The sequence below is a fragment of the Colossoma macropomum genome, unplaced genomic scaffold (assembly GCF_904425465.1).
Source record: "Colossoma macropomum unplaced genomic scaffold, Colossoma_macropomum, whole genome shotgun sequence".
Lineage (NCBI taxonomy): Eukaryota > Metazoa > Chordata > Actinopteri > Characiformes > Serrasalmidae > Colossoma > Colossoma macropomum.
The window spans coordinates 7,249,919-7,263,382 of NW_023494793.1; the positions used below are offsets into that span (position 1 = coordinate 7,249,919).

General features: G+C 39.4%; 1 protein-coding gene across 1 annotated transcript in view; it reads left to right on the forward strand.

Annotated features, from left to right (window-relative positions):
- The window catches only part of nol4la (nucleolar protein 4-like a), a 68,587-nt gene extending 56,586 nt beyond the window's left edge, over positions 1–12,001 (forward strand). Inside the window, exons 6-11 of the mRNA XM_036578314.1 lie at positions 3,404–3,711; positions 4,992–5,177; positions 5,595–5,783; positions 6,686–6,805; positions 7,381–7,570; positions 7,827–12,001. Of these exons, the coding sequence (XP_036434207.1) occupies positions 3,404–3,711; positions 4,992–5,177; positions 5,595–5,783; positions 6,686–6,805; positions 7,381–7,570; positions 7,827–8,047 (1,214 nt within the window). The 3' untranslated portion in view covers positions 8,048–12,001. The remainder of the gene's footprint in view (positions 1–3,403; positions 3,712–4,991; positions 5,178–5,594; positions 5,784–6,685; positions 6,806–7,380; positions 7,571–7,826) is intronic.
- Positions 12,002–13,464: the final 1,463 nt, after the last annotated feature.

Genomic DNA, 13,464 nt, shown 5'->3' on the forward strand with positions numbered 1-13,464 from the left:
TTGTCCTGACCAGTGCCATATTTGTAAATAAAAGTCTTATGAATAAAACAATGTTATTAATGGTAATGTCAGTGATATTTTTAAATAACTAACATTACTACATAGTCCTGTAAATAAGAAAGTGTGTATTTGTATTAGTCAAGTGCAAACATTTTGAATAAATGTTATAATATTATTAGAAATTGTTACTTATTTGCACTGTCTCAGGCTTTGCTCTGATGTCCACCCCCAACACCAAAACACCTCATTACCTCAGTGCTTTTCAGATATGTGGGAAACACTTAAGTCCTTGCTTTAAAAAACAACAACTTTTGGTTATTAAAATAATCAGTAGATCACTCAGTATGTTCAATAGTGATAGCCTTAATAGACCTTTGAACTGCCATAAGTACGTCAGTTGCTTCGAGCCATTTTCTGACACTGCGGTACACATACAGTACGTGCTCCCCCTCTTTCTGTGTCTCACTCGCTCCCTGCTCCCATCCGTCCTTGGCCTGATCATGGCAGAGGGGAGGGGGGAACGGGGCTTTCTAAAATGGCCGCAGAGGCAGGAGAGGGGCTGGTGGGTCATTGAGAGGAGGAGCAGCTTGTGCTGTTTCTTTTGTGGGCTAATCCTGTGTAATCTCACTCAGAGGGAGTTAGAGAGAGTCACTGGGCCACACACACTCACACACCCCTCAGAGGGATGGGGAAAGTGGCGGAAGAGCGGCGCATAACGCTCAGGATGACTTGCCCTTGACAGAGAGCACTGTAGGCTCCAAGGGGATTTATCCTAAAGAGGAATGAGTGTTAGGAGCAGTGGTCAAGAGTCAGTGGCAGGTCATTAGGTCAGCCCTATGTACTGTATTTCTCTAGAAGGTCCACATTGCCCTTGGCATTTTAACTGGAAGCTCTCAAAGACAAAGCTTGTCCACTCTTTACTACTGTTCTTCAGCCTGCTTTGAATAATGTGTTGTTTACAGCCATGAGGCAGAATATTCGTGAACTGACCTATCCGTGCTCTGCCCACAAATTTGTTTTTTCTAGTAGCTGTTGTGAAGTTTGACAAGCTGTACAAAATACTGGCAAAAATCAATTTAACATAATGAGATCTTGTAGCACACAGCCATGAGTTCTGTATAGGACTGTTTCATGCTTAAATAGTTCTTTGCATGGTGAAATTGTTCTTCAGATTGATGGACAATGTGTTGAATGTGGTTCTATTTAGAACCTTTTGGAAAATGATTATATATAGCACCAAAAACATTGAGCTTGTAACAACAGAAGAACTTGTTTTGGTCCTATGTAGAACCATTTTTAAAAAGGTTCTATATGGAACCATATAAAACAATCTAAACAAACTTTTTCGCAGCCCAGTGGGAACTTTGTAGGGTGTAGTCCTGCAGAAAATTCATAATTCAGTTTGTTATGACACAGTGGTATCTCGATTTAGTACATTCTTCGAAAAATAAAGAGTGCCTGAAAATCTGCATTGTGTTAACATGTAAATGTGTCCTTTTTCAGTGTAATGAAACATTCAGCATTATAAAAGTATATTTTATAGCAATGTGCTATCCACAAGCTAATACATGCTTATGAGGATTGTGCTTTTTCTGCCTGCTCTTAATTTTGAGGTAAAGAAAGCCTTATTGTGGGCTTGTTTTTTTTCATTTATAAATAATGCAATAAAATCTGTTTTAAACTGAGTATATGATTTGCTCCAGTCTGTTAAATGTGTTGTTTGATACCTGTTCGTAATGAATTGAGAGACAGATACTGAATGGTACAGTTGTATTTTTACAAAACAAAACAACAACTTACAATTTCTCATTAGATTGGATAGGATTCTGGTCAACAGCAGCAGCTATAGAAGAATTTATTTGTGGGCAGGGCTTTGAATTTATAACGTAGTGGCTCCACCACCTTGATCCTCTAGTGTTCTCTATTTTCTAACCGTCTTGCATGCCAATTCATGGCATGCCATGGTGGATCATTCTCATTCTTCAGTGACAATAGGAATGTTTAGTAGTTTCTCAAAAGATATTTACCCAATGCCCCTTTTCCATCCACATTTTACTCCACGTATCTCCTGCTCTCATCTCCCAAAAACTCCTCCTACCCCCTCCCCAACAGGAGTGTGTGTATATGTGTGTATGGGCTTGTGTGTATTCACTCTGGCCTTCTGTACTCCTTTCACAGCCACTGCCTCTTTAGCGTGTGTAGAAAAGGAGGGGCTGTGATGTTCTGGTTGAGGACTGATTTGTCTGTCTCCTGAGGGAGCTGATGTTTGTTTGAGAGAGCGAGGGTTGATTTGCGGAAGCCTCCTTCCAGAAAGGAAAGAGAGATAGAGGAGAAAGCTTCTAGCCAGGGGGCTTTTTGGGAATGAGGGATCAGATGCTTTTAAGTAAGAGCCATTCTGTGCTATCAAAACATGGAGATTTTAGAAAAGTGTTACATTTCATGCGTTTACATACATAATAATTAAAGCGCATCCACTGTGCAATGGCTTTGTATTATGCAGTCCTTATCAATGTATTCTATTCAGGAAAGCTCCCAGCATCTGTGTTTTATCTCTTCTTCTGGTAATGATATGTGGAGCAGTTTCTCTCCTCTACATGCCCCCTCATTCGTGTCATCCTTCCCCCCATCCCCTATGCTGCTCTTTTTGTCTCTGTGTGGATTGTTGTATTGCATCTCTCTCTAGTCCTCCATTCCACTTCCCCAACCCCCATGGTTTGATGGTTGACCCCAATGTCGCTGTCTTGTACAAACACATACATTGACATAGACTGCTTAAGTGGAGCATGGTACACTACAGCTATACACCTCTAACCCCTCCCAAACACAGACACACACAAACACACAATAGCAAAGATACACACATGGTACAGGCGGCATGTGTATAGGTGTACACATAGTGGATGAAAAAAGGGGCTAAAATATACATTAAATATACAAACCCATAAAGGGAAATTATTCTTGTAATTTATTGATATAAAAAATCCTTAGAAGACTTACTATTAAATGTAATCACAATATTATGTAATTAATTACATAGTTAAATAATGAATTACATTTACATTTGTTTTAAAGTCAGACAAAAAATTATGATAAACAGTTAATACCAACTTTATAAGAGTAATAAAGAGTGTTTTTGACAAAGTGTATTAGACATCAGCTGTCACTCTCTTCAAACCCATTGTTGTTACAGATATACAGCATTTTGAAGTTAAACTCATATATACAGCACTGATTAAATATATGAGATGTACAGAGCTGTGCAGGTGTGTAAATATTTGCAGATAAACTGTATTCTTCACTTCTTCTCTTTATTCACTATAATGTAAAGTTACAAAATGATTTTGGTTGTAACTGCAACTTCTAAGTGTTAACTTTCTTTTTGTCTCTCTTTCTCTCCTTTCAGATGACTCCTCCTCTGAGAGTGGCAGCACTGCTAACGGTCTCCCTGCACTGACACCACCTGGCGGTGCTGCCGTGGTAACAGGTGGCGTTCCAGTGTCAGAAGGCATAGTTCCTTATGGAGAAGTGAATGGTAATGGAGCTGCAGCACCGCTGGACTTCAGCACCACCTCATCCTCTTCTTCCTCAGAGGAAGGCCAACAGCCCGTCAACCTGAGCGATAGACTGTTGCCGGGGGTTACCCCTCCTCTCGGACCATATCCTGCAGACCCCAACAGGAAATACGCTATTAAAACAGAGTACAACAGCAAGGTGAGGGTTTTGGCCCTATTGACTTGGCCTTCCTGGCAATGCCGCAGCCATTTGTGGCCAGGAATCCAAGGCCTACTTCAAAATATATGGATAGGATGGGCTTCTATCTTCCCGTATGTTAGCTGACATAACAGAATTGGCAGTTAGTAGTTTTATTGCTGTTATCTTCAATACATTGGTCGCTTTTACTATCTGATGACTCAAGTTTTTTAAATCTTTGTCTTCTTCATGAATTCTCAGAGTGACAGAAAAGCACATTGGAATTAACAGGAAAGTTTTAGTGTGTTAAAAATGACATCTTTTTTGAAAAGCTGTCTGTAATTATGAGAATGCTAATGCAGGATGTGCCATTGTTGGTTCTACAATGTAAGTCTAATAAATAATCTAACCTCCAACCAATCAAAGCACATGAAACAATGGAGCTGATATGATGGACAGGAAAAATATGAAGTATAAAAGAGATGGAAGAGGAGCTTGTGGCAGCCAGTCAGTTTTGTAAGACAATTTAGTTGTATATGGATCATTCTACTAAATTGGATCAAAGTTAAAAACACATTTTGGAAAAAGCATTTAGCTTTGAATGATCCTATAGCTTAATACTGTTTAGTTTATTAAAATAAATGAATGAACATTTAAAACATTAGCCAGGACGTGCCTAGCAAAGACAGCTTTGAACAGTTACACACACAACATCAAATTTTTCATTGAAACATAAAAATAGTTTACTTTTAGTAATATTAAACTTCAATCAAAATACAAAAATATGTGTTTCGGTAATAACAATTTTTAAGGTTACACACTGGTAGTCACATGGAAATGTTGGACAGCACTTTTTGAATAAAGTTTTTTTTAAGTAAAATTCATGATAAATCTAAATATCCTTCAGATAAGACTTCAGACTTTAAAAGAAATCAAAAAGAAAACAAGAAAAAAAAATGTAAGTATTATTTTCACAAGTTTTCATGAGAAATTTGGGGATTAGGGTTTTGGACAGCCACATTTCAAAGCTTTCAAAGTTCAAGAACACCTGATTTATAATAATATCCAATGTGCACTGCTCATTTTCTGACCAATTATCTGGCTGTTTTTTAATGTAAAATCTTGTATTGTTGTGTATTGTTTTTTTTCAACTACAATATACATAGTTCCTCTGGTCAAATTAATCATTGAGAGGTCAGGGATTTACACCCCTGGAATGATACAGAATCAGAAGAAGGGGGATTTGTGCATTAAAGGTTATAAGTTAAAAGGTACTTTCTCTTTTGTGTGCATTTATTTAGTCTCCTCAGTACAGCTCAGGAAGCTACGACTCGGTGAAGACTGAACTGAGCATGTGCACTGAGGATCTGAACACAGCGCGCACTCAGGTCATAGACGACGACGACGATGATCATGATGATCACGATGACAGCGACAAGATAAATGATGCAGAGGGACTGGACCCCGAGAGACTCAAAGCTTTTAATGTGAGACCCCACATTAATTCTCTTTTCTTTCTAACGCTTTAAACAGACACTCCTTTTATTTTTAACATATTCATTTTTCTTATGGCATTGTATCTGAGTACTTCTTCTGTTTCTTCAGTTTCTCATTTTCTGCCTTACTCTCACTGTTTCCTATATTTTACCCTTCTCAGCCCTGCTCCCTTCATCATCTACACTTTCTCCTCTTCGTTCTTTCTTTCAGTATCATTCTATCCTCCCTCAGATGTTGGTGCTGTTAAGAAGGTTAGGGTTAAGAAGCTGCGCTGGATGCTCCATGTTTTTTCCTGCGTTCAGCTTCAGCCACATCCTGTCTCTCACGCTTTCCGTCCATTCTCTTTTCTCCCTCATTTACTCTCATTTGCTCAAATTTACTGTCATTTCCTCCACTCTCACTCTCAGATGTTTGTGCGGTTGTTTGTGGATGAGAATCTGGACCGGATGGTGCCCATCTCCAAGCAGCCCAAAGAAAAGATCCAGGCCATCATCGAGTCCTGCAGCCGCCAGTTCCCTGAGTTCCAGGAGCGCGCTCGCAAACGCATACGCACCTACCTCAAATCTTGCAGACGCATGAAAAAGGGAGGCTTTGAGGTACGGAAACTGAAAACTCCTACACCAAAATACATGAAGATTACATTGCTGCACCATGATTTTCAAGCTTCTCAAAAAATAATCGTAATGCTTAAGAGTGTAAACTCTCAGACTCCCACAGACAAGAGACTGTTCAAGGGTTTAACACTTAGAGTTGAAGATTTATTGTTGTTTTACTGGACTAGTTAATTACGTTATTACATATTTACTTATAAAACTAATTACATAATTAATTACATTTATGTTTGATTTACATTCAACATACGGCTTTGAGTCTGCACCTCCAACTTTCTTTTTTTTGTATAATAACACCATGCTTTTGTTATTTTTGGCAATAATTATGACTTCTAAGGGTCAGTCTTGCGCTCCTTTGGTTGGCTCTCTGCCTTTTTTGAGCCACACTAAGCTATTAACATCCCTGCTTAAATGAAACTTGAATGAAAGGAAACAGTGATGTTCTGCATTCATTCATTCAGGAAAACTATGCACACATGCTTAAAAATCCTTGCTTGCTTTATTTAGTTTTTGTTTTTGTTTTGTTTTTTGTTATGTCTTAGTGTTCCTGTAGCTCAGCTGCACCACCAAGGTCATAGGTTTTATTCCTAAAGAGCACTTCTACTCATATTAAAATATATCTTCCCTGTACTGTAAGTCACTCCAGATAAAAGCAAATGAATAAATGTAAATGTCTCCTAGAATTGACAGCAGATGTATTTGTGGTGTTTCAGGCTAAATATGAACATTTCTCTTGAGCTCACTGTTATCATCTAGTGACTGTAGATTAAGCAATACCTCTAGATTTTTTTCACCTTTAGATCAGGCTAGTTGAAGTGCAGTCCTGCAGTGTGCTTTAGCCTTGTAGTGCTGACATGTCTATTGTTTTTACTTTTACCTCCCTTCAGACACGCCCCACGCCCCCCCACCTCACCTCCGCCATGGCTGAAAACATCCTGGCAGCTGCCTGTGAGAGCGAGACACGCAATGCTGCCAAAAGGATGCGCCTCGACATTTACCAGACCCACGTGAGTGTGTGTGTAAGAAAGAGAGAGAGAGAGAGTGTAAGAAACAAAGTTAAAAGGGGTACAGAAAGAATAGTATCATAAAATTGACAAGACTTTACTCCAAAAACTTTAAATTACAACATTCTCCTTTTTGCAATTCAAGATTGAACACAGAGACTTTAAAAAGCAGCCCGGCTGAAATAATACTTGTAAGTTACGTGATAATGGGCAGATCTAACCTCTTGTAGATGTAAATGTGTCACAAAAACTGTGAATTTTAAACCAGGCTTTTTGCAGCTTTGTTCTTCATATGGACTGGGGAGTGCGTTTTGAAACTTTAACTACGTCTACATGAAAAAATAAACTCGTTTTTCCATGATATGGGTCCTTCAATAACAAGTGACAGATAAAAAATAAAAAAATCTTTAATTCAAAATAAATTCATCTTGGGGGAGATATTGTGTTTTGTGATGTACACAGTATAAATTACTATTATTATTATTAGTAGTAATAGTAGTAGTAGTAGTATTAATCCTTACAGTGTGCAGTCTGTAAAGTCTCCTTTTTTACCACACGCTCTCTGCTGCCCTCTGTAGGATGAACCGATCACTGCAGATAAGCCCAACTCCAGGGACCCAGCCGCCCTGGCCCACTCAGGCTTCTCGTTGGCTGCCTCAGCCTACTCCCAGGACCAGCTGTACACCAACGGTGGGCTCAATTACAGTTTCCGTGGTTACGGGGCCCTAGGCAACAGCTTGCAGAACAGTGGGACAACTCAGAGCAATGGTTAGTGACTTTTTGTGCCTTGGTGTCAAAGTTGTTTTGCCTAAAATGCATGCAATTACATTTTTTTAGAATTTAGAAGCATTGACCAATTGTGCCTTCAGAGGAATTTGACCTCCACATTTAACCTATGCATGCAGTGAAACACCCCATACACACACATTAGTGAACACACACACTAGGGGGACTTAATTACTTAGTTACCACTTAGTTACCTTTCTCTCCTCTGTCTCCATCATTCCCTTTTTCTCTCTCTCAGGCCCTACTGACCTTAGCATGAAGTCCCTGGGATCCAGCTCCTCCTTGTCCTCCACTTCTAACAGCCATGGTCAGGGTAGTGGTGGTGGCGGAGCGTCGGCCCAGCTTAGCCCGCCTGAAGTGACCGCCGTCCGGCAGCTCATTGCAGGCTTCCGCGAGTCCGCAGCCTTCCTGCTCCGCTCAGCCGACGAGCTGGAGAACCTCATCTTGCAGCAGAACTGACAATTCGCACTACACATGGTTCAGTCGTGTCTCTGGCACACACACACACACAGACATGCACACACGCACAAATGTGCACAGACAAGCGCACACAGAAACATACATAAATTGGGATATGCACATTAGCAGAAAAGTTATATGTAGCTACATGGCCGCACACACATACACACAGTCCCCACTTTATAGAGCTACCTATTTTACATTTCTCATGACAGCCTTATCTTCATTATAGTGTCTTTGCCAAATTCCCTTAGCCCGTGATTAGATTTGCAGCAGGGCACAACTCCCCATATGCTGAATGATCTGAGGAGGCTATGTAGTTGCATGATGGAGAGATTTGACTTTGGACAATGATGTCATAACATAGCACTGTATAGAGCACAATCTGTGAGACCATTCAATGGCTGATCACATTGCAGCACTTGTGAAGAATAGATTAGTCTACACAATCAATTCCTTATAACCCTCTCCATTACTGGGAGTGTTGCTAGAATGAGCACATGATGTCATTTCATCTATGATTGGATCATCAGTGGCTGTAGTGTTGATAATATGGTGGGGTCATTTGCACCTAGCAGTCTGCTGCAATTCTGCTAGAAAAACGAAAACAGTTTTGTCAGTGTGGATGGCTCAGCATTTTAGGTTAATCAGTTTTTTAAATTGTTTAATGTATTGAACGTAAGAGGAAGCCCAGTTGAAGTTATTTGCTCAGATAAATCAACTTAGTGAAATCGAATAGTTCTGCTTACATGTTTTTATGACCACGGTTGTCATCAGTTCTTAGTCAGTTATACAGCGATTGCAGTCAAGACAGAAGACTGAGAGGTTGCTTACACCTTGAATCAGTATGCATTTTTGTGATCACAATCACAAACAAACCAGGACGTACTGTGTCACAATTTGTGGCAGTCAGGGATGGATCTTGACCGCATTCAAGACAAGTGTAAATAAATGTGTTTTCAAATTCACCATACGATTACATATTCCCAGAAAAGTGGACATAGTAGTGGTACTGACCACTGCAGAAAGCATACAATTTGTTTCCTGTAGGGATGCAAATTGTGGCCGATAATTATTTTGACCATTGAACAACCATCAGTGGTCTGCGATTAATCATCAGCTGGCAAACCTAAAAACGAAGGGCACAACCCATAAAAAATCACTTATAAAATGGATCTCATCGAAATCTGTGTCTAAATGGCTGAGCCACATTCGGAGCCATTGTGGCATACTTGATATATTCACACATTAGCGCACTCACATCAACTAAATTCTCTATAAATGGCAAGAGATTAAAAAGTGTGTGTAACATGGAGCATAGTACTGATAGGTGGGGTCAGGCATAAGTGTGTATATGAAGTAAACAGCCTGAAATCGTATTAAACATACCCTACCCAAGAACCTGGTTGTGTTTAAACTGAGGAGCTTCATGTGTTTTTTTAACCGTTAGCATTGAACGTACATTTTATTTTTTGCCGGTTAGCGGTTAATTGGTTAATCATTTACATTCCTAGTTGGCAGGTAAAAAACCCCTGTTAAAGAAGTTTACCAGAAGCAAAACAGAAACAACATAAATGTTAATGTACTTTTTATGTGGGAAACTAAAATCGGATCTCACCTGACCACAAATTATATCTAGATACAGTCTGGGCATCAAACAATGTTAATGCAAGGTGTAAACAGCTTCTTAGAGATCTAGAACAAACCACAAGTACATCCATTTGTCCAGCTAGACACACAGGTCCAAATTGAGCCCACCCAACACCAGATGCACTGTCTATATATTCAGGGGCTTAGTTTGATTAAACAAAATATCCAGTGGGATGGCAAAATCTTAACCAGCAAAGATATTAGGTTGCCATAGAGATGAGCATGTAGCATAAACAACATACAGTCATGCTAAGTACGACCTCAAGAGATATAGAGATATTATCCAAGATGTAGAGGGGGGATAAACTGTAAGATATTTGACATTTGATTAATGCTACTGAGGTTGGGGATAAGGTGCAATGTTGACAGTAATTGTTATGGTGTGTTGTCCGACACTTTCTAAGACATTACGTCCATTATTTACATACATTTATTCTTTCTCATATATACACAAAAGCATACAAACAAAAAATTCCACTTAAAGAATTGATGCTCGATGTGAACTGCTAGAGATGGTTCAGTTCTGTCGAAGGTGCACATCAGACTGTTCGACATTATGCAAATGAAGCTGTGCTGAGTGGAAGCTCGAACCCCCCCCCCACTCCAAACCCCTCCTACACACTCCATCGCCTTGGCAACCCTTTGCCCTCAGCATGGCAATGCATTCTGGGAGACACACACTCACAGAAGGAGCAGATTGGCGACAGCAATCTCGCTGTGAGGTGCCTTCCAGATGAACCGGCATATCCATATGTGAGACAAAAAAAAAAAGAAAAAAGACAAAGAACTGCATTTCCCATGCTGCATTGTAAACAAATTTTGTTAAGTTGTGAATGCTGCTCTTGTTTTCTAACCTCATGACTAAGTCACTTTCATACTGCACGGGGACCAATCAGAATCATCAGAGGGACTTATTTATGTACATATGCACAAGTTTAAGAGGGACCTAATTATCAGTAAAAGGAGGCCAAAGCTTCAGAAAAAAAACACCATACTGGCTATGTCATAATTTATGTGATGTCAGTCTTCTTCTTCTGATTGGCTGGAAACTTCAGTGACTGGCAGAACAAAGCGGGAATGATTAACTAGAAAGTCTCAAGCTTATGTCTCCTATTCCTCTTGAGGAAATTACGTTTAAGTAGTATAGACAGCTATTCCTTGATGGATGCTACAACTCTGAGCCTCCTGTGTTTGCTTGTCTCCCACCCCCCTTGTCTTAATTTCGAGCAAATTATGTTCTCAGATAAAAAAACACACTATATAAAAAAGCAAAAGACAATCTCGGAGAAGGTCATATAAACCACGTAATGCTATATTAGCACTTGCTCCTTGTTTCAAGCCTTTAACACGGAAGTGTATATATAGCAAGTGTTATAGCCATACTCAAAAAAATAACCTGTTCACCCAAGAGATACAGTATTCTTACTGGGGGGTTTCCATTAAGAGGAGCAATGCATTTTGGTAGGTAACTACGTGACATACCCACTTTTTTTTAATATATGTAGAACTGATTCTAATTACTTTGTTATTTCCTTATAAGTGTGTATTTATTATGTAAGTCTACAGGGTGTATAGAGCTCTTTCTGTAAGACTCTGACTCTAAAGGGAATTCACCTTGTGTCTCAACATTCCAGACATAGACGTCAGTGCTCAAAGCAGTCAACTTGGTCTGCCAACAGCGGATGCAAAATCCAACCTCAGCCAAGTGTGAGCAGAAAATAGATCTCTGTGTGATTGAAAAGTCAAGTTCCTTTCCTTTGTATTTCACATTCACCAATTCAATTTAATTCAGATTCTGTCAGCTGCAGTTGTAGCACTGACAGTAATAAGGAAAAATCTCTAACTCAAAAACAATTAAATATTTATTTTTGGTAGCGCTTTATGATTTGGTCAGTTTAAATAAAAAACAGTCACATATTACTGGCATCTGCAATCTGAAATGATCTGGAATGATGATAAAACACACCTGACCTCACTCAAGCCATATATTTGGAGCACAATTCACTTTTATTTATTGAAAAACAGACATTTATTTAATCCATAAAAGAGAAAAACGCCCAAAAATTCCTCAAAAAAGTATGTGGCATTGAGGTTTACACTCCACCACAAATAGACTGTATATTATGAGGCTATTGAGGCTTATAGAGAAAAACAAAAATCCTCAAAAAGTTCACACCACAAATAGGCTGCATCTTCATCGTAGCTGAAGGGACCAGGCTGATTTCCCATCAGTCCTTAAAGAAGGATCGGAGGTAGGATAGTAATCAGGGCTTTCTCTTTCCTACGTGAGCGCTTATTCCTTGATGTTTTCTGGAAGCACCAGGCATTTCAATCAGCCTAATGTGGCACATCAGCATCAGTGTTTATGTGCTTGGTGTGCACTTCTTTTTTGACATTTCATGTGAAATGACAGCAGTAATGTATGAACGTTCATATTACTCATTTGAGAACAAGCCCTGAGAGCTCTGTGATCATTTCACGAGGTAAAACCCAAGACAAACACGCCTATATACACACACATACACACACAAGTACAAACACCTTACACATAAATAGGAAAATACTGAAAATTTTGAGGGTGGGGGGGGGAGAAAATGCTACAACTTATTTTTTTATAAGTGCAGCTGAGGTCTGCAATCAAAATGTGGTAAAACAACCATTGCCTGTGTTCTTTTAATTTTGTGGTGCTTTGTAATATTATTGTTATTGTTATTAATATGATTATTGTATTTTATTTGTTTCTACTCCTGTACCTACCGGAAACCGTAAGCCGAAGCCGCGGTTTTCTCTTTGTATACCAATGTGAAGCTTTGTATTATTTCTTTCTGGTTTTTTGACTCAGTGGAAGTGTGTGATGTTTACATGTACAGAGGATCCGATTCTTTTTGTCGTTGTTTCTTTTTCGTTCGTTTAAAGACTCACCCCTCCGCTCAGCCCCCCCACAGCCTCTGTTTTAGGACTTGAGTTGTTTCTTGAAGCTAGTGCACGGAGGGGCAATGTTAGAAGGTTATGGAGACTTCGTTAAACCACTGTTAAGGTCCTTGCACACTTTACAAATATGTCATGTTTAAAATCTGTTTCTGTGACTGTTGTTGCTCCAGGGTGGTTCATGTTAGTATCCCAGGGCATATCTGTAAATGAGAATACTCTCATTGCACGTTCCTTGACAACTGTTTATATATATTATCTTGTTTCTTAAGTCTCAACTCAGACAGAAGTCTTGAAAATGATTCACTATTTCCCCATTGTAGTGCTACTGTAATAGAAGCCTGTTTTCATTTGCAGGTTTGCTTTACCTCTCTCTTAAAACACTGTTCATTTTTTTTTGCACCTCAAAAGTGCATTACTTCCTCAGCTTTAGACCCGAAAGGAAACGAGGCTGGGAACCATGTGCAAGGGCCTTTAGAAGCATTATTGCGGTCACTGCTGGTGGGTGAAGGTGCTGGATGAGAAAAAAAAAAACAGCAAGAGAGCAGCAGAGAGCTTCTTATCAGCTCAAAGTGCAACACCAATCCTCCTCCCCAAAATGCTATGGAGCAAAATGGCCTGCAAATGATATTTTTTGACCTTCACAAAGACTTGAAATGTTGTTTTGTAAGAAAGGCCACTGATTTAGGGCCTCCTCACTCTGGTCCACCCACTAAAGATTTTCCAATGTAATTATGGTCTCTAATGTTCGAATTTGCACTTTGACCTTTTGTAGAAGCTTCTCAGTGATTTTAAAAAGCCATTCCCCTCATGTTGTTCGTCTATATGGGGAACATAGG